The sequence below is a fragment of the Zalophus californianus genome, chromosome 4 (assembly GCF_009762305.2).
Source record: "Zalophus californianus isolate mZalCal1 chromosome 4, mZalCal1.pri.v2, whole genome shotgun sequence".
In the NCBI taxonomy this organism is placed as follows: Eukaryota; Metazoa; Chordata; class Mammalia; order Carnivora; family Otariidae; genus Zalophus; species Zalophus californianus.
This window is the reverse complement of record NC_045598.1, coordinates 48576991-48599095: the sequence shown is the minus strand read 5'-3', so window position 1 is coordinate 48599095 and position 22105 is coordinate 48576991. Positions and strand designations below refer to the sequence as shown.

The window sequence follows — 22105 nt, the reverse complement described above, 5'->3', positions numbered from 1 at the left end:
ATATTTTACAGAAGACCTGTGATATGACCTAAGGAGCCTTCTAACAGAGTATGCACTCTAAAATGATTTGCTTCTTTTCTTCTCCTGAAGGCAAAGGTCCCGAGGCATTGCAAACTAATGAATACACCCAGATTGAATTCCTGCTTCCAGTATTACCAACTTGTCCTGTTCTAGGCCACGCCTGAAAGTGGATGCTCTGATACAAGTCCCCCCCCCCCAGGCTTCTGCTTCCTTGCATTGGCCTTCAGCCTTTTTATTTTAGAGCCCTGTTAATTTATTGTTGCTGTTGCTCTTGTGTCAGGATTTTGGCCAGAGGCCAAGTGGAACAACAAGAGAAGATGCTTTTCTTCTTGCCCTGGTCAGAAGAGAACTCAGATCATGCCCTTTGAGTTCTGGCTTACTAGAAAATTTCCAGAAAGAGCTGAAGACCCTGGATCCTATCTCTTCAGGATTTCTTCTCCAATCTCAACTGAGCCGCCTTTTCTTGAGGCATGAAGTCCCTCTACAGTTACCAACAGTCACGATCCTTTGCCAGAGATTTTCTAGGAGGGACTCTCCAGAAATGGTACAGCCATGTTGCTATTTTAAGTGTGGGTTCGTTTTTATTTTATTTGTACCCACCAGAGTAATAGAATTAAGAGGTTAGTTTCTTTCTTAAAAATAACCTTAGTATTACTATTGAACCCTAAGACAGAAAGCTTATTTTTATTCATATGTGGAAATTTCTAGTCAGAATAGACGAGAATAGAAAATAGTTTAAGGTCTCTTAGGCCTGCTTGATTTCTTTTTCAAAGACTTGCCTGTCCTGGCTTTCACTGTCTGCTCCTAGCACTATTGGGGTGGTGTTTCAGATTTAGGATAATGGGCTCACTTGAGTCTCATTGACAAGTTGGTCAGTCTGTAAATTCTGAGATAAGAATGGTTAATTTGCCCAGGATGTATCAGGACAGTTCCTAGAGGATTAGAGGTGGGGGGTATCTTTGAAATATACTATGACCACCATTTTACTAATTAGGAAACCAAGACCCACAGTGGGGTAAGGAAATCATGCAGTGCACCCAGAAAATTAATGGTAGAGCCAGGGCAGAGATAAAGGCTCCCCAGTAACAACTCCACGGTTCTTGCTCTGACCACTGCACTTTCCAAGCTTACATTTGTGGGTGGATACAAAGCACGGTCCAAGTGCAAGCAAATTCTAGAGGAATATATTCTACAATAGGAAAAAGTAATAGCAGTGGGTAAATCATGAGTGAGCATGTGCTGATAGAAAACCAGGCCAGGGCTCCTGGGTGGCTCAGATGGTTAAGCGTCTGCCTTTGGCTCAGGTCCTGATCCCGGGGTCCTGGGATCGAGTCCCTCATCGGGCTCCCTGCTCAGCAGGGAGCCTGCTTCTGCCTCTCTCTCTCTCTCTCTCATGAATAAATAAATAAAATCTTTTTTTAAAGATATTTATTTATTTGACAGAGAGAGACACAGCGAGAGAGTGAACACAAGCAGCAGGAGTGGGAGAGGGAGAAGCAGGTCTCCTGCAGAGCAGGGAGCCCGACATGGGGCTCGATCCCAGGACCCTGGGACCACGACCCGAGACGAAGGCAGCCACTTAACTGACTGAGCCACTCAGGCACCCCAAATAAATAAAATCTTAAAAAAAAAGAAAGAAAGAAAAGTAGGCCAAAACCAACCTCATAAGGGTAGTATGAGAATTTAGCAATATAACAGATGCAAATTACCTCGTCATGAGCTTAGCATATAGTAGGTACTCAAATAAATGTTAGTTTTTTCTCATGCCCATCTCTAACCAACTATAATTAGTTGTATATTGATGATAAGTATTTAGTGATACAATGTCACTTAGTACAACCACTATGAATCTTCAGTTCCATCAAATTCTCTGGCCTGAGACCAAGTTTATATCAGAACCTTATATAGCTTCCCTCCCCAAATGTTACCTCCTCCAGCACCCTGGAGTTGTCTGCCCACCAGAGTCCCTAGGATGTCATCCAGACCAGCAATGGAAATGGACAACATTCCCTCAGTCCTTTCCTGGGGGCGGGGGGCAGAAAGCGTGTGTGTGGTGGGGGAGGAGGGTCCTCGAGATTCTTCACTTAACTTAATAAAGCTTTGTCCTCAAATAATCTGCTAGATATATCGAAAAATAAGCCTATATTTTATATAATAAATATATAAGAGACGTGAGAGAGAGAGAGAGAAGCTAGAGGCTAGGTTAGGCTGTAGTAACAAATAGTCCCAAAGTGTCAGTGGCCCAAAACAACAAAAGTTTCTTTCTCACTTACATATCCATAGTAAGTCAGTCACAGTATTGTCATTTATCTTAGCTCCAAAATCCAGGCTGATGAAGCAGTAACTCTGGTGTATTTTTGGATGTGCTGGCAGAGGGGGAAAAAAGAAAGCTCTGGAGCATCTTGTGTGAGCAGTTTAATCCTCAACCAGAAGGAACACATGTCACTTCTGCTCACAACTCATTGTCCAGAAATGTTCCCATAGCCCTACCCAACCACAGTGCAATCAGGAAGGGAGAATAATAGGAATATTTGGTAAAGAGCACTAATAATTATTATACTCTATTTTTTAAAACCAGTTTAAAAACTTTTAATGAAAGTTATTTTTTTAATATTTTATTTATTTATTTGAGACAGAGAGTACAAGTGGGAGGCGCAGAGGGAGGAAAGAGACTCTGAAGCAGGCTCTGTCCTGAGCTCAGAGCCCGATGCAGAGCTCTATCTCATGACCCTGAGATCAGGACCTGAGCTAAAACCAAGAGTTGGATGCTTAACCAACTGACCCACCCAGGCACCCCTTAATAAAAGTTTTTTATTAAAATATTTCCAAAAACTCTGTCTCAACAGGCATTTCACTTATGGGCTTTTCTTTCTCGTATGTGTACACTAAATGAGGATGTTCTGTTTTCCTATTGCATTTTCAGGTGAATTATGGAAAGCTCCTCTGGTTTTTAAGAGCTGCAGCTTTAGATGATCCACACCAAAGCAAAGAAGCTGTGGGCAGCAACCCGAGGAAATCTCAGGGTTGTCATCATCATGGCCAAAGGTACTTTCTTTCTTTCCTTGGGCATAGCGTTCCTAGACTTCTAGAACTGGATGTGATTTTGGAGGCCATTCACCCAAAAAGCTCACCCAGTGTAGAATTACTGTGCCCTTCACCTTATGCTTATCATTTCCTCTCTCTCTCTCTCGTAGACAGGCCAGCACAGAAAGTTATTTGCACCAATTACACAGGTTTCTTGAGATCAAGCATGTGTCTTTTTTTATGAGGTTGCCACATGACAATGAAAACCCTCATTATAGAATAAGAAATGATTGTGTACTGATGCAGAGCTCCAGTCTAAAAAGTGTGATTCCAGAAATATGTTTGGTCAATGAACTTCTGGCTTACAGGCACTAGCAAAGAAGGGTTTCAGGTACCAGAATCAATAATGTAATCTCAAGGGAAAGAAATGACACAAAGTAAAAATAGGATGTGAGGAGTATCTTTAGAGAGGAGGCACAGTAGAGCATGATAGTCCCTGTGTTCTCCAAGAAAGTTGACAAAGTGCAGTGGTTAGGGGCATAGCCTCCATTACCAGAATCCTAGGCTCAGTTCCTATTTCTGCCATTTAATGGCTGTGTAACCTTGAGCTAGTCACTTACCCTCTCTGTGCTTCCATTGTGAAATGGGAGCCATAAGAGATTTCCCTTCACTTCATAGATTTGGAAAGTAACTTAACGCAAAGTTCTTAAAAACAGTATCTGATACATAGGAAATGCTATATAAGAATTTTTTTTAAATTATTTTTAAACTATCCTACCATAAGACACTCTTTTCAGTTACAAATAATGGGACACAGTGGTTAAGAGCCACGGTATTGGAATTCATCACTTCACTCTAGGAAAGTAGTTTCCTATAAAAATGGCCCTGGGCCAAGTGTTGGACTTGCTTCCTTTCTACAGTGTGCCCTTTTCATGCCTTTTTATACTCATTGAATACCAGCTGCTTGCCAGGGACACCTTGCCGGGCGCAGTGAATTCAGAGGTTGGCAAGGCCCAGTCTTTCCCTCAAGGCTCAAAGGGCAAAGAAAGACACTGCCAGGTGGGTACACCAGTCAAATTCTGGGAGCAACTGTCCTATGGAGGGCCCTAAGCCCCAGAAATATTTAATAATCAGCAACCACACTTCATAAAACACAGACAATTAGATCTGGGCCCTGTGAGGTGCCACTGGCAGATATGGGTCTTAATGAGTCCTGGACAGGAAGGCGTTCCTGAGCCCTAGAGTACCTTCTATCTCTCTGTCTTTCTGTGGTATGGCCCCACAGTCCTTTCCCTGCCTGACGGCCACTGTATTTGTAATTACTCACTTGACATTTGAGGTTAGTAATAGTGTCTACCCTGGCCAGCTTGGTGTCCAGCATCGTTCCCGGCACATGGGAGATGCTCAATGAATATTTTTTAATGTAATTGGCACCTCCAATTATCCACTTGCAGAGACATCTGGATACCTACTCTATAAAAATGGTGCACAAAGAGATCACTTTGAACTCATCAGAGAAGGTGCTGCTTTATACAAACCAGACAGTGTGTTTGTGGAAGTGCAGAACTGATGGCCTATAATGAACCCAGGCTCTTTTTTAATTAACATGCTGCTCAGGAAAAGGCCCTCCCATGTTCTGTCAGGTAGAGCCTTTAATGGGGCAGCTCTGTGATGTTTAAAAAGCCTCCAGCATCACCTGTGGCAACAGCTCTCCTCACCTAAGTTGGACCAGATGAAACCACCTCCCACAGCAGGTTTCCTAAGAAACCCCACCAGCTGAAGCAAATGGGTTCCATACAACTCCTGCCCATTTCATACTTGCATTTCGGATACAGGGGCCAAAGCCTCACGAATTCCTACCCCCAGGAACTGGCATTGCAAGAAAAGGAAAGAGGAAGGAAAACTTGCGATTCAGATCTGGGACAGACACATCTGATTGGCAAGGTCTGGGTCATGGGCTCTCTCAGCAAAGAGAGTCTCGTAGAGCACATAGCTGGCATTTTCCCCTGCTAGACTGAGAGGCAGACTCCTGAGCTGGAGAACATTCTGAACTGGGAAGGAGGGTGCAGAAACTATATGACCCAAATAAAGACAAACAGCCACTCCTTCTTTCCTATACCAAGCTTTCAGAAAATATGAGCTGTTAGGCCAAAATTCAAGTAAGAGTCACAGAGCAAAAAGAAGATACAGGAGGACCTGGGTGGCTCAGTTTGTTATGCGACGATCTCTTGATTTCAGCTCAGCTCATGATCTCAGGGTCGTGAGATCAAGCCACACATCAGGCTTTGTGCTCAGCAGGGAATCTGCTTGAGATTCCCTCCCTCCCCCTCTGCCTCCCCTTCTGCTTCTCACCCCACTCACGTGTGCTCCCTCTCTCTCTCTCCCTAATACAAATAAATAAAATCCTTTAAGAAAAAAAGAAGATACAATATGACCTCTAGTAAAAGTTAAATACATATAAAAATAATCAATTCCAAGTACTGTACAAGATCCCCAGGAAATAGTAAGAAACAAAACAGACTTGAGCCACATCTGATGGAGCAGTCTAGTAGGGAAGTCAGACATGAAACAATAGGTAAAGAAATAAAGATGTGATTGCAACCTAAGGGAGACTTATTTAGGAAAAGAACAAGGAATTATGAAAGAGCTGATCAAGCATGGGGTGCTGGAGCATCACTGAGGGCCAATTAGCACCACTTCCCAGATCGTCTTTCAGTGACATCCTTTTTGTAGTTTGAAGTTGGCCATGGTGGGAGTACTTAAACCATGAAAATTAGTAATGCAACAAATCAGGGCATTATCTTGGACAGCGGGTTGTTAAGTTTACTGACACACCACTGAAAGGAAGCTGATTTACAGGAATGGGGGTTGGGAGATGTCAGAGACTGTCCCTGTAGGGAAATGGCATTTTACGTTGAGACAGTGGAAATTAGGAAAAGCTTCACTGCCAAGAAGATAGTTCAGCTGGATCTGGAATGACACATCATTTGAATGCTAAATGAGTAAACATCTCAAACTAGTTTCATAAAATAAATGACTCTAACACTTTATCACCCTTGGGTTTTCACCTATTATTTGAAGTAACAATAGTCAGTGAGATAAACCATCATAATAATTACAAACATTTGCAAGATCATTATTCCCAAAACTTTTCTCGGTTTTCCAGATAAAAATTGCGGAGTCAAGGAGAACACAGGAAGTTCACTTGATTCAAGATTTCCTTCTACAGAGAGGTTCCATGGTTATAGGGGATCTGGCAGGATCCACTTTGCTTTGCCTGTGGCAAGGGTCAGTTTGGAAGTTTGACTTGCCATCAATAATTATCTGGGCTTAAGAGAAGTAAGATCAAGCAGCTAAAGTAAACTACTGTGGTCACTTGTAATTGTTCCTCTCAACCTGGAAAAAAGAGTGAGAGTGGATTACAAATTTTGGTTTCTGTTCTAGCCGAATTGGTTGGTGCCTCCTGGAGAAGACTCTAGTGGTCAGTAGAATGGAACAGATTGGAGATAATCTATGAAATCTCTATGTGCAGACCTCATGACCAGGTTCCTGAGACTTAGGAGACCTTACTGGGTGGGTTCTCTGGGTTCACGGTGTATGTCAGGGCTGAGAGATGTGGTATGAAAACATGCAGCGGCTTTGGGTGGATCATGTTTTCACAGGCTTTCCCCTGACCCTCCATGCAGTACGACTCCTCGAGATGCCAGCCTTCGGTCAGAAGTGGGCGAGGACCTGTTGGAGATCCTGATGGCACTAAGGACAACCCATGGAAAACTCGACCTAGAGGGCCTCAGTCTGGGTTTTCAGAAAGAAGACCACTCTTTCTCTGGCTCCCTGCCCCCCGCGAAGGTAACGAAATTTAGAGTTCCGATATATTTGTCTCCAAAGCCTACCTCAAGGTCTAACAGAAAGCTCAGTTATGATCTGTGTTCTGCCTGTGGATGACATTATACAATTGTTTGTTTTCTGTGCCTGAGAGGAGAAAAACAAAGGCAAAAAGGAATTGTAGAATATGCAGAATTGGTCCAGGAATTACTTACACGGGGATATGTTCTATGTTAATAATAGAGAATAGGATAACACCCAAATAATATTTCATAATGGATAACAAATATTTTTTCCAGGGCCAAATGTTCATTTCTCACACCCTCTACCACCTTCCAGTGAGATCAGCATGTGGTATCCCATTCCTTAGAACACCCAATTTTTAGGAACTAATGTGATTTATTGCTGATAGAGATTAGCATGCTGTTTAAGAGCATTAACAGTGCAGACGTGTTTTATGGAAGAGGATCCAGAACCATATAAACTCAAGTGTTGTCTTTAGCCAAACAAACCCTAGTCATGAGGCTACCTTGTATACAGGTAAAGTAATAATTATGACTATTACTACAATTTCATCAACAACAACTTGTCACCACCAGACTTTATTGAGTTCTTACTAAGTGCGAAGCACTGCACTAAATGCTTTATTTACATTCTCTCATTTAACATTTACAGATAACTACAAAATCCAGATAGATGTTATAATACCCATTTAATGAAAAATACTGAGTCTCAGGCCAATTGAATCACCCAAGGGCCACAGCTAGTAAGCAGCAGAGCCAGGGTTCAAAGTACAGTAGAGTACTGGATATTAAGAGCCAGAATTGGAACTCTATTGAGCAAAAGATATTTGGAATTATCCTTTGAGTCCAGGATATAAGACTTAGAATTCCAGAGGAGTAGAAGGGATTTATAATTGCAGGGAAAAAAAAAAAAAAAAAAGAAAGAAAGTGCTATAGAAAAGATTGGAAAATGCCTTTCATCTAGGTAAACAGGGGTTAGAATTGAGAGAATTAAGAGGAGCACATGACATTCTACTAAGAAAGTCAAGGACACAGGATGCTGGAAGTGGATTCTTATTCCAGGACAGAAGCAGCTTTCTCTGTGCTTTCATTTGCACAGTCAGCTAACCATGCAAAGGCAAAGGTCATGATAGTGTGTACATGTGTGTGTATGTATGTGAATATTACACATGCAAGTATGTTTCACTGGAAAGAGGGAGAGAGAGAGCACACTGCAGGAGATTCCACACAACATAAATGGCTTTTATTGTGTTCATAATATCAGTGGAAATAGAATAAGAAGCAGCAATTCTTTGTTAGATTGGAAATTACATGATACCATCAATGAAGCTTGAAAGTTCTCAGGTGATACTAATAGAATAAAACATAAATAAATTATGAATCAAAATAAATTTGCTTAAACTCTTTGAGTCTTCAGATTTTTCAGCTGGAAAAAAAACAAACAAACTGGGTTTCAAATATCTATCTCCTGCATCTATTGTGAGGATTAAACAAGGTAAGAATGTGAAGGCACTTACCACGATAATATATGAGGCACTCAGTAAACACTAGTTTCTTTTTCATTATAAAAAAAAAAAAATCAGTATTTGGTTAAATTATTACTCAAAACAGCCCAAGGAAGGAGGATATTTCCAGGGTCAAGTGATGGCCACATTGAGCACTGGCTATCAGAGCTGGCCCTGAAAGCTTAAATTTGTGGTTCATATCCAAGGAAATGGGGCACATTTTCCTTGAAGCTGGTCTGTCTCTCTTGAGCCATCTGGCATCTCTTAAGACATCTGGAACTCACTCAAAGTATATTGCAGTCTGGGAGGCATGTAAAATAGAATTCTGTTTCCCCAGAACGTGAGACAAATTGAGGCCCAAGGGACATTGGATACAAAAAGCAGCAGCAGCTGTGCCCGCACATTCATGTTCCTAGACATAGGACTTCAGGGTAGACAGGGAAAGGCTATGAGTTGGAAGGGCTTCTCTTTTTGAACAGCAATTCTTAATCTCCTTGGAGTGTAGGGGAAAGAATCACAGACCTCCTTAAGTTTCTCATGAAATCTATGCACCCTGTTGTGCCCTTGTGTGTTTTTTTTTGGGGGGGGTGCCATCCTCACAGCCATTTCAGAGGGCTCACAGATCATCTGTAGCTTCTCAGATAAATAAATGCAGTCTTGAAGGATAATCTGTGGGTCTTGCCACTCAAATGAATGAAACTTTCCATTCTCAATGAATAGTCTAAAAACATGTCAAATATCTACCATCCCCATTCTGTGGACTCGGTCCTCCTGTTCCTCTAGCCCATCTTTGATGCAATGATGGATTCGGCAGGATTGCTGAGGCAACACAGATCCACATCCAGTGTTCTGAGCACTATAATACGCCACTAAGGACAGGAGACTATTATGATTTCAGTTCCTGAGTTCTCCAGGAGCTCAGGGGAAAGATGACATTTTAAACATGTCACAGTTCTGTATGACAAATGCAGTGATGGCAGTAACTTGGAACACAGAGAAAGAACAACAAGCTAGCCTGGCTCAAAACCCCTCCAAAAAGATGATGCAAATACTAAATCTTAGAGGACAGGTGAATTTGGCAAAGAATTAGGAGGAGGGGCAGAGGAAGGGATGGGAAAAGGTATTCTAGGTAAAAAGAACAATGTGAAACAGGACTGAAATGAGAGAGAGCATGGCTAATTCAGGGAACTGGAAGTCATTCATACAGACATAATATAGTGGGGGTGTGGTGGCTGGGGATGGTGGGAGATGCTGCCCAAGTTGATGTTAGAATGGAAACTAGGAGCCAGTTTATGAAGGGGCTTTCGAAGGAGCTGAACTTTATCCTGAAGGCCCAAAGGGATCATCAAAAGATATTAAACAGTGAATGATATGATCAAATTTGAAATTTGAAAAAAGCAGTCTAATGGAATATGAAGAATTAGAGGTCAAGAGACCCTTTAGAAGGCTATTCCAATAATTCAAGCAAGAAGTTAGGAGGCTTTAAACCAGGCCAGTTAACAGGAGAGATAGAGATATTAAGGAGGTAGAAAAGTAGGTCTTGGTGACTAACTAAATATGGGCCCTGAATTAGGGAGAATCAAAAATGACTCCCAAGGTTCTGGCCTTGGCAACTTGGTGAGTGGTGGTACCATTCTCTGTGATAGAAAACAGACAAGGAGTAGCTTTGGAGGGGTGGAGGATGGGCTGAGGAGCTCAGTTTTCAATACATTGTTCTGGGTTGAGAGATTAAAGCTGAAGTAACGATTTAAAGATCTTCGATATACAGTTGAAGCCACGGGAGTAGTTAGGGTTACCCAAGGACACAATGGGAAGTAAGAAGGGAAAGTAGAGGAGGACACTGTAGAATAAGAGAAGCCAACAAAGGAGACTAAAAATAATCACAAGAGGCATGGGAGTGGTCAAGAAAGCCAAAAAAGAGATTTATGGAAGGATGGCATGATCAGTCATGTTACATGCTGTGAAGAGACCAATATTTAGGACTGAAAAGTACTCATGCAATTTCAAACCATGGAAGTTACCAGTGACTTGGCAAATACAGTTTAAGTACAGTGATGGGGTAAAATGCAAATGGAGCCTTAAGTGGGAAGAGAGGAAGTTGAGAGAGCATCTGTGTGCCACTCTTTCAAGGAGCATTTTGGGGAAATGAATATTTATTTCACATGTCATTTTCTAAATAACATAGACATTTTATTTACATTTGATTAAAAAACATTTCCTTACCAAACAGAAGAAACTGCACATAATGAAATGTTTTCTTTTTGAACAAGGGTCATCATTATGAATATTCAAGCTTTAAACAATTTTAGTAATAATCCTGAATAACACTAAGTTGCCAGAATTTCCTGGTAGATGTTTTTTTGCTCCTTTATAACTGTCAGCTCTTAGCAGCCATCAATCAATCTGCTTCTAGGAACCCTGATGTACTATTTCTAATCTGCTGTTCATTTTAGCCTAGAGCAAAATCAGTGTTGCCAGAAGTAAATGAACTGTTTTTAGAATAACCTCGTACACTGATGTTTAAAAATACATTAATATGCTGTAATCATGAAGATAATTCAATTCTTATTTAAGGAGTAAAATGGCATAATGTGACTAATTTCTACCTCTCTAAATTTATTTTTGCCAATCTCTGCCCATAGACACTCTACTCTTGACTGTCTTCAACTCTTTCATTCACTTCCTTGTTCATCTACATATTTATTTGTTCAATAATTATTGATACTTTATTTTTCAACACGGTGCTAAACAAATGGTGAGAAAAATGAATGAAACACAGCTGCAGCCCTCAGTAATCCCGTGTCTTGTAGAGAGGCTCTAGTGACCAGATCACTACTGCCCAGCCTGGAAAAGGGTATAATACTATAGTAGAGTGGATAATGTCAAAAATATGCAGTTTCTAAAAAGCACCATACCCTTTCTCATCCATTAATCACACATGATTTTCTTCGGCCTGGAATTTTCCCTGACCCCTTACTCTTCTGGTGAACCCTTACTCAGTTTTTTATGTTCCAAATTGATGATCTTTTTTTCTCTGTTAAGCATCCCTGAGAGGACTCCTCTATACCTAGGAAGTAACATGTACAAGTTTTGAACCTAGATTTGTTGTTTGTTTTCTTCCATAAAGATAAACAAAGACTAGTTTTTTGTCACTGTTTTAAAATCCAGGTTTTATATATTATTCAGCTATGTTCAGACCAACAGATCAGGAGATGATTGCCACTGAAGAGATAGCTTGTTAAACACAGTTTCCAAGGCAAGGGAGCATGGCACACCCACACAGGCTCTACCAGAAGCAGCAGGGCTAGTCAGGAGGCAGGGGGGATGAGGGGGAAATGTGGGCAGGAGCCCTCATGGTGGAATGGACAAGGCAGGGTAAGCAGGTTTAGGATTGGCTAGTTTGGATAATTAATATATAATTAATATATAGCAAATTAATAATAATTTGCTCTGGGGCAAAGGGGCTATCCCTAGTTGCCTAGTACTTGACCCTGGGGCAATAAGGGTAGGGAAATAGTGGCCCCAGGGTGAGAGACCTCCTCCCCCCCATGAAGAAGAGGTTGGTTTGCGTATGAAAGAAAAACACACTTTAAAGCCAGTCCTTTACCCTCTCTAGGAATTGGCTAGCCCTGGGAGGGGCAATCACTCCAGAGTCAGCACAGCCCTGGATGTCAAATCATCAAGAGTAAAAAAACATGCATAATAAATACGTCACTATACTGAACTTCCTCTCAAAGTACTAATAGTAGCTACTGTTCAGTCCAAACACAAATTAGACATCTCTTTTTCTTTACCTTTCCTTCCTTTCTTCCTTCCCCCCTCCCTTCCTTTCTTCCTTCCTTCCTCCCTTCTTTCTCCTTTTCTTGTTTTCTCTCTCCCCTTCTCTCCTTTCCTATCATCTCCTCTCATCCCTCTTTCCTCTCTCTCCTTTCTTCATCTCTTCATTTCAACAAATATTAATCGAATGTGTACTAAAAGCGAGGCATTATTCTAACTGCTTATTTTCTCATGTAACCCTCACAGAACCCTAGGAATTAGAAAATACTAGTCTTATTTAGTACATGAAACACTGGGCATAGAAAGGTCAGACAGATCACAGACAACAGATCTAGTGTCCAAAATAAGTCCTGTTTCATTCCAAAGTCTATGTTTAAACATTATGCTAGGGGCACCTGGGTGGCTCAGTTGGTTAAGTGTCCAACTCTTGATTTTGGCTCAGGTCATGATCTCAGGGTTATGAGATCAAGCCCCACATGAGGCTCCACGTGGAGCCTGCTTAAGATTCCCTCTCTCCCTCGCCCTCTCCCCCACTTCCTCTGCCCCTCCAACCCCCACATGTCCATGCTCTCCCCCTCTCTCTCTCTGTCTCTAAATATATATATATATATATATACACATGTATATATATATATGCTAAACACACAAAACATGCTATCATACCCCTAAAAGTCTGACATGTTTGAATCTAAGTGTCACCCACCCACCAACCTGAGAACTGAACTGATTTGTCAGCTAGAGTCAGAAAATATTAAATATCTGGGAAACTACAATGACACTTTATTCATTGATCCAACAAAAATTTATTGGGCATCTGGTTTCTAGACTAAGTTCCATCATTTATGAACTGTGTAACATCAAGGAAGTGACTTAATCTAAGTCTTGGTTTTATCCTATATGAAATGCAGATGGCAACATTGGCCAAGCTAATACATCAAGCTTGTTTTATAAATCAAAGGAAATACACAAAAATATTTTGCAATTTACCTGTATAATAAGTATATATAACTTCTAGGCCTTGACCACCCATTCCATTGCTGGCAAAAATTTAAGATCAACATTTCAAAGTTCATTGGCTTCGAGTAATGAAATATACCTCTGCAGCAATCAAATAAAAATTTGTTATTTTTATTTTAATTTTTTACATTTTAGTTCCAGTATAGTTAACATACAGTGTTATGTTAGCTAAAATTCAAATCTTAATTTCATTATACTGAAACTCCAAATCCTTTCTTACTTTGCAGGTCAGGGCTATATGTGGAAAGCATGGATTATATCTAACTTTGAATCTCCTGGAAACATTGCTAAACCATCAAGATTTGGGGTACCATGGTGAAATAAAGTAAGTTGATTTTTTATTCATATAGTCTTCTATTAGGATACCAAACAGTGAGATTTTTTTTTTTTAAGATTTTATTTATTTATTTGAGAGAGAGAGAATGAGAGATAGAGAGCATAAGAGGGAAGAGGGTCAGAGGGAGAAGCAGACTCCCTGCTGATCAGGGAGCCCGATGCGGGACTAGATCCCGGGACTCCAGGATCATGACCTGAGCCGAAGGCAGTCACTTAACCAACTGAGCCACCCAGGCACCTGTGAGGTCTGCCTTTAGAAGTTTTATTGTGAAATAATTTTTTTATTTTTTTATTTTTTCATTATGTTAATCACCATACATTACATCATTAGTTTTTGATGTAGTGTTCCATGATTCATTGTTTGCATATAACACCCAGTGCTCCATTCAGTATGTGCCCTCTTTAATACCCATCACCAGGCTAACCCATCTCCCCATCCCCCTCCCCTCTAGAACCCTCAGTTTGTTTCTCAGAGTCCATAGTCTCTCATGGTTCGTCTCCCCCTCCAATTTCCCCCCTTCATTTTTCCCTTCCTGCTGTCTTTTTTTTTTTTTTAACATATAATGTATTACCTGTTTCAGAGGTACAGGTCTGTGATTCAACAGTCTTATACAATTCACAGCACTCACCATAGCACATACCCTCCCCAATGTCTATCACCCAGCCATCCCATCCCTCCCAGCCCCCAATTTCTTTTTTTTAAAGATTTATTTATTTATTTTAGAGAGAGAGCACACATGAGTGGGGGAGGGGCAGAGAGAGAGGAAGAGAGAGAATCTCAAGCAGACTTCCCACTGAGCATGGAGCCCAATGCAGGGCTTGATCTCACAACCCTGAGATCATGACCTGAGCTGAAATCAAGAGTCAGACGCTCAACTGACTGAGCCACCCAGGCACCGCTGAAGTAATCAATTTCATTACTAAAGATACTTAAAGAATGTTTGCGTATATTAAGGACAGAGTCTTCTTGGTCATTGAAAGACAAAGCAGGAAACTTCAAATTCCAACCTTTATAGACTATCAAGAGTCAAACAATGAAAAAACAGGACAAAATATATGAAACAATGGTTTTCAGACATTTGACACCAGGCAGCACAGAACAGTGATTCCTAAAGAAAGAAAAATAAATGAGATAAGCTAAGCTTACTGAACAAGAAGAGGAAATCCAGAGCCCTGAATTCTTCTTTAGTTAAAGAGATGGCATTTGGAGGTCAAGAAGGCAAAGGAGGCTAGAAGGCACAGTACAGAGTAGTGGAGAAGAGAGATCCCCAGAGAGTCCCCTCTGGAGATTTCTAAAGAGTTGCTCTTGAGTACTGGCTAATGTATCCATTTGAGGAAATTACCCAAGGCAGGGGGGGTGGGGGGAGGAGAGAACAAAAGAAAGAGACAGAAAAATTTTTAGGTCTTGCACAAGGGTTGGGAATAGTTCAGAGCAACTTAAAATAGACTGTTATAAATCTAAGTTGTTATATGTAAGCCTCATGGTAACCACAAATACACAAAAGATAGTGAGAAAGAAATCTACACATATCACTAAAGAAAGTCATTAAACCACAAAGGGAAGATAACAAGAGATAAAGAAAGGAACAGAGGAATTACAAAACAACCAGAAGGCAATGAACAAAATGGCAATAAGTACATACCTATCCATAATTATTTTAAATGTAAATGGACTAAATTCTCCAATCAAAAGATAAAGAGTGAATGAATGTATAAGAGAGAAACAAGATGTATCTATACACTGCCTGTAAGAGACTCAATTCAGATGTAAGGATAACGTGCAGACTGAAAGTGAAGGGATGGAAAAAGATATTCTACACAAATGGAAACCAAAAGAAAGCTGGGGGAGCTATAATTACATCAGACAAAATAGACTTTAAAACAAAGATAAGATGGAGATGAGAGAATTCATAACCATCGGAGCAGTACCACAAATGTTAAAAGTCCTCAGGCCAAGGAAAATGATCATTTTGGATCTACACAAAAAATGAAAATACTGGAAATAGTGAGTGTATGGATGAATAAAAGATACATTTCTTATTTAAAAGAAAATTTACTGCTTAAAGCAAATATAAGAATAATGCACTATGAGGTTCATAACATAAGTGCAACATTTGGCAGTAGCATACATGGCTGCAAGGGGGAAATGAAAATGTACTTGATAAGGTTCTTATACTATAAATTAAGTATTATAATTTTGTTTGAAGGAAGAATATAATAAGTTAAAACACTAATTTAAAAGATAAAAAGGAAGCATGAGCATATTTAAATGATAAAAGATTAAAAAGAGGAAAAGGAAACAAGAAACAAGACAAATAGGAAATAAATATCAAGGTGTTAGATTTAAACCCAACCATATCAGGAATTACATTAAGTATTAATGATCCAAATGCACCAATTAAAAGGCAGTGACTTTCAGATTTCATTAAAAAAGCAAGACTCAACTGTCTAAATGCTGTCTACAATGAACCCATTTAAAATATAAGGACATAGACATACTAAAAGTAAAAGGATGGAAATGATAAACCATGATATACTCTAATGAAATGAAAGCTGGCTTGGTTACATTAAGGTCAGACAAAGTGGATTACAAAGCAAGGGATGCCAAAAAGTCAATTCACCAAGAGAACATAACAAACCTAAATGTTCATGTCCTTAATAATTTACATGCTTTAATTTACATGAAGCAAAAACATAAAACTCAAAGGAGAAATAGATAAATTCACACTTAGAGTTGGAGAATATAATATCTCTTTGTCAGTAATTGATAGAATAGAGATAGAAAAGCAGTAATAATATAAAAATTGGAAAAATGATCAAATAAGTTGATATAAGTAGCAATTACAGAACACTCCATACAATAGCAGAATACAAGTTCTTTTTAACCATACAGAACTATTTAAAAGATAAACCATATTCTGAGCCATAAAACAAGTCTTGGTAAGTTTAAAATGATGAAATCATATAAAATATGTTTTCTGACCACAACAGAATTAAATTAGAAATTAAAAGCAAACAAACAAAAATACTGGAAATCTCCAAACATTATGAAACTAAACAACACACTTCTAAATAACCTATGCTAAGACAGAAAAGGGAAATTAGAAAATATTTTGAACTGAATTAAAATGAAAACACAACATACCTGTAATTCTTAGCTGTCTTTTTCTCACCTTTCCTATTCAATCCATCAAAAATTCATTAATGAATCAACTCTATCTTCAGAATATGCCCAGAATCTGATCACTTCTCACCACCTCTGTTGTTACTTAACTACACTTCATTCAAGCTACCATTGTAGCTTGAATGAAATTGAAATTCTGTTCCAGTTACACTGTGATCCTTGTCTTTCTCACACATACCAAACACATAGCCACCTTAGCAACTAACCTCTGAATGTTTCCTCTACTTAAAACATTTTTTCCCTAGATATCTTCATGTTAACTCTCTCATCTTCTTTATTTTATTTTTTACTCAAATGTCACCCTGTCCATGAGGCTTACACTAACCACCCTAGTTAAATCTGTAGTCTCTCAGCCCCTCTTCCTCTTAACCTGCTTTCCTTCTGCTTTCTTCTACACACTTACCAACTTCTAATGTATTTGGTGATTTGCTGATGTATGATGTTTATTTGTTGTTATTTGTCAATCTCTGATAGACTATAAGCTATACTGCCAGGGGGCAGGCTGAGTCTTTGTTTTACTCATTGATGTATCCAGTGTATAGAGCACTGCCTGGCACATATTAGAATTCAATAAATATTTATGAAATTGAACTGAACTAAGAAAGGGGTAGAGTCTCAAAATACTCTCAGGGAGGCATGCAGATTTGCAAATTCTGACTAGTCCCTCTCATGGTCAAATTGAGGAAGGCCATTCTTAAAGACCTCATCAAAATCAGGTTCCTTGTGCTATACTCTCTCTTAGCACTCAGCTATTTTCTTTCCTAAAACTTATCATTATTTGTAATTATACATTTATTTGTGTGATTTGTTACTTTAATGTCTTGATAGTCATCTCCATGCTGGCAGGGAATATGACTGTTTCCCTCACATTATATCCCCAATATCTTATAGGCCAGTACTTGGCACATGATAGTCACACAGTAAACATTTGATTAATCCAGTTATTAATTTAGTTAACAAATATTTGTCGAGCTACTGTATACCAAGCACTACTCTAATCACTGGGAATACAGATATGAATGGAACAGTCCCCTCTCTCATGAAGCTTGTATTCTAATGGGGAAGAGAAACAATAAATAAGCTGGAATATGTGACATATATCACATGATGATAAGAGCAATACAGAAAAGCAAAGAATGGTGGAGGTTACAGGCAAACATCAACTGATAAGTAAATGAGGGAAGGAGGTTGAGCCTAGCCAATGAATTTCCACCAGACCAGCTTCGGGTCATGGGAGTTTCCCTTATAAAACCCTGGGGGTGTTTGGGTAAGGGGGAGGGAGGTGGTTAAGCAGCAAAAGCAGAAAAGTGGGCTAAGAGCCAAGTAGAAAACCAATAATCTAAAATTGGGAGTCCCAAAAAGGCACCGATAAAAATGCAAGTATAAGACCTCACATTATACCTGGTATATAGTATACTTGATTAAAAGATGGGGTCTGGAACCAAGATTCCAGGAAACAGATATGAGAATAAGAGTGATTGGGAAGCAAATGAAGTTAGGCTATGTATATCAAAATTCTCAATTTCCCACTGTTTTATGTGCATATCAGAGAAGCACAATGGTTTCTTTATTCATCTGTCTTTGACCTTTGAATGTTCAAGGACATCAAACCATGAGAACCAGTGAAGAATTGCATTTATAAGTGATAAACCTGTTTCATCCTTAAACAGTCATTGGCTAAAGCTTCTTCTGTTGAATTAAATCCATTCCGTTAAGGGCTTTGAATACAAACCTATATCTTTTAGAGATTAAAGATGCAATTTAGACACACATTTTAGGAGCTGAACACACGAATCATTATTTTAGTACATATTGTCCATTAATCTGCTGTTCAATTGGGAACCCATTTGGAATGTGGCTGCTTGCTAATTAGCAGGATTCTAGTGCTGAGCTGCTTCCTGATTAAATGTCCTTTAGAATCAATAAAACATCAGGAGGGATTATGGTGATGTAGGATTAGCCCCATCTAACCAAATAAAATGAGTTGTGTTCCCTTCTTAAACTGTCACGTTGCAAGAGCTGATGAGAGGAGCAATTTCACGAATGCTGTTACAAAGTTGTTGTTTCTTGCATTGTTTTTTTTTTTTTAACACTGAGATTTTGTTTTTTGTCATTTGCCTACCAATTAGCAGAGACATTAGTGAACGTCTGCTAGGGTAAGGCGATTTTGAGAAAGACTTGATTACGATTTCAAATCTCTACTCTGAATCACCCTTATGTAAAATGAGTTCAGGTTGTGTTGGATGGAAATTATTACCCTTGTTCTTGGCCAGGAACACGTAAGTCAGAATTAGCATTTAATGTTTCTGTGTGACTTTGCAATAAATGGTAATTAAGGAGGGCAGAGAGAGAACAGGAGGCAAACTAATACCCTAAAATTGTATTGGCAAAATTAAATGCTTCACACGGGTTTAAAACACTGCCACACAAGCCAAATTGTGTTGGGGGAGGGGATAAATAATGAAGCTGCTCTGGAAGCTGCATAAATAGAATGCAGCAATTGACACAGCCACAAGTAGGACTTATCATACACATCTGGCCCATTATGAAGAGTGCAATTAGGTTGAAAAGGACTAGTTTGATAATCCCAGAAACACCCAGAGGATTTTAGGAGCTAAAGCAAACATGAGGTGTCTGACTCCGCAAATACTTGTAAATGGGAATAGGAAAATTGGTAGATTGTGAGCAATTAGAGACACGTTATGGATCTGCCCATCGGCTGGGTCTTGGGAACTGGACCTGGCTTTTAAGAGTTCATTAATTTCGTCTTCTCTTGCAGAAGTCCATATCCATATGGGGTGAGAATAATAATAATAATAGCATTAATATTATTATTATTATTAAGAGTCAACATTTACATACTGCTTACTATATTACAGGCAATACTCTTAAGTGTTTTATAAACATTAAGTCTTTTAGTCCTTGTAAGTGCCCCAGGAGGTAGGTACTACTCTTTTGTAAAAGAGGAAACTAAGGCACAGAGAGGGTAAAACCAATAGGTAACTGATAAATGAATTCATCGTCAGGCTGAGTCAAAAGCAGGCTCTCTAGCTTCAGAGTCTTCACTCTCAATACACCATGCAGACTCTCATACAAGTCCTAGGAAACTCAGAAGCTTCTAGGATAGTGACTAAGCACAGGGGCTTTAGGCAAACCCACCGAGTTCCATGGCTGGCTTGGTGCTGAGCAGTCTGGATTTGAGGAGCTCAGTAGCTTCTGTCCTCTCCCCTAAGACCCAGGAGGGGTGTGAGATACAGATACAAAAGCAAGGAGGCGCTTAAGTTCCAGGGGAAGGCATGGTCCAAAGAAGCCCAGGGACCAGCCCAGGAGGTAACTTCTCGTCACTGGTTGAGCACCTCCCCCAGCCCTTCAGCCCCTGTCCTTGGGGAAGGGCAGCAAGAGCTCTGGAATCATGCAGGCCTAGATAGAAAGCTCTGAAAGGCCCTAGCTTTGGGAAGTTGGGCAAGTAACTAATTGCTCTTAACCTTAATTTCCTCATCTGTCAAATGAAAAAAGAATTCTTTTGCAAGGATTTGAAAGTTTGTTGCCTATGAATCAGGGAAGGGTTGTGCTGCTCACAGTTAACTGGAAGGCAAGAAGAATACAATGCAGGGCCCACAATCGAGAAGGTGAACACAAAGGAAGATGGTGGGTGGAATGAGCGTCCCAGTGGCTGAGTTAAATAACATAACCAAAATAACCTCCTGACTTGAGGCTGTGAGATCCATGCAGGTGGCACCTAATATGCCCCAGGCATGGGACTAAATGCTTTACATGGCCTATCTCATTTTATTCTCCCAACAGTCCCACGAGTTATGTTTTTATACCCACTTCACAGATGAGTAAACTGAGGTTCAGAGACCTTAAGAATTGTCCCAAAAGTTGGGCTTCTTTGAATCTTTGTTTCTGTTATGGGCTGAATTGCATCTCCCCAAACTCATGTGTTGAAGCCCTAACCTCCAGTACCTTACACTATGACCCTGTTTGGAGATAAAGCCTTTAAAGAGGCAGTTGAGTTAAATAAAATGAGGCCATTAGGGTGGCCCCTAATCCAATCTGACTGGTATCCTTATAAGAAGAAATTTGGAAACAGAAACACCAAGGATGGGCTAACACAGAGAAAAGACCATGTGAGGACACAGCGAGAAAGTAGCCATCTGCAAGCCAATGACAGAAGCCTCAGAAGAAGCCAAACCTGCTGACACCTTGATTTTGGACTTCTAGCTTTCCAAACCATAGAAAATAAATTTCTGTTGTTTAACCCCCAGTCTATGGTATTTTGTTATGACAGCCTACCTGCCTCCTCCTTCTAGCATATTCTGTGCCCTCTCAGGTGAAGGAGATTATAGGATCCTTAAGGGAATGGTTATAATGATTAAATGCTTCAGATCATGGGACTTAACCTTTGATTCTAGCAGTCTGAATAGAGCTGGCACCTCAGCGCTATTCTATTCTACATTTCAGCTGAGCTTGGGGGGACTTGTAGGGACTAACCAGATAAGAGAAGGAGAAGAGTGTCTCAAAGGGAAAAAGAGCAGTATGTGCCAAGACAAAGAAGCAAGCGTCGCGAGTTTGGAGAACTATGAGCTATTGGTTATGGCTGGAGCATACATTTCACAAGCTGGAGAAAGGCAATGGGCTTGGGAAGTAAGCACCAGCACACTTTTGGTTTAAGCCGGTATGCTCATATAGAAACATGTCACCTATAATTAACTTCATCAAGATTACCGGGGTGTTTCTATCAAATAGCCCACCTTTTGTATGTTTGGTATGTTTAGGCTTTTGTTTCATTTTTTTTTAATATATAAGACTTACTGTATAAAATGACCTATTGTATAAAATGTCCTCCACTTACTGTATAAAATGTTATCCACTTATCAATCCGTGATTAAAATTCCAATAAGTAAATAAAGAAGCAAAAACCCCACCAGCAGCAAAAACTAGTAAGCGCTCTAGTGTCAAAATCTAGAAGGAAGAGCCACTAACTATAAGTAAATGGAATCTGGGAAAATCAGTGAGTTGGCCCCCATGCTTTGCCCTGTCTACCTGTGAGAAGTACAGCTGACAGAAGATCTCTCATCCTTTCATCAGACTTCCCCTTGATTTGGAGGCCCCCAGTCTTAACCCACTAGAAAATGACACAGGCACTGCTTTCTGTAGCTGCCTGATACTGTCAGTCTGTGTCCATCCCCACACACTGCTTTTCTGTACCTACGCAGAAAGCTCAACTTCCAAGAATGACAGGGCAGAAAGTTGGGGTGGGCAGGGGCAAACCTGGGTGTGAGGTCTGCATTTGATGAGGCATAATTCCTAGCAATAAAGCAGGTGGGTTGCTGCAGAGAGAGGGAGATCCTAGTAATTGTATATGCTGCGTGTATCAATGATGACATACA

At 40.0% G+C, this 22105-nt stretch overlaps 1 protein-coding gene across 3 annotated transcripts in view; it reads left to right on the top strand.

Annotated features, from left to right (window-relative positions):
• The window catches only part of C4H1orf87 (chromosome 4 C1orf87 homolog), an 87292-nt gene that overhangs the window by 42917 nt on the left and 22270 nt on the right, over nt 1-22105 (top strand). Inside the window, exons 5-8 of one of the 3 annotated variants that reach the window (XM_027623508.2) lie at nt 302-565; nt 2945-3066; nt 6732-6894; nt 13420-13517. In XM_027623508.2, coding sequence (XP_027479309.2) covers nt 302-565; nt 2945-3066; nt 6732-6894; nt 13420-13517 — 647 coding nt within the window. Of the gene's footprint in view, nt 1-301; nt 566-2944; nt 3067-6707; nt 6895-13419; nt 13518-22105 lie in introns of all 3 variants that reach the window. The other 2 variants (XM_027623499.2, XM_027623518.2) reach the window with 2 other exon arrangements.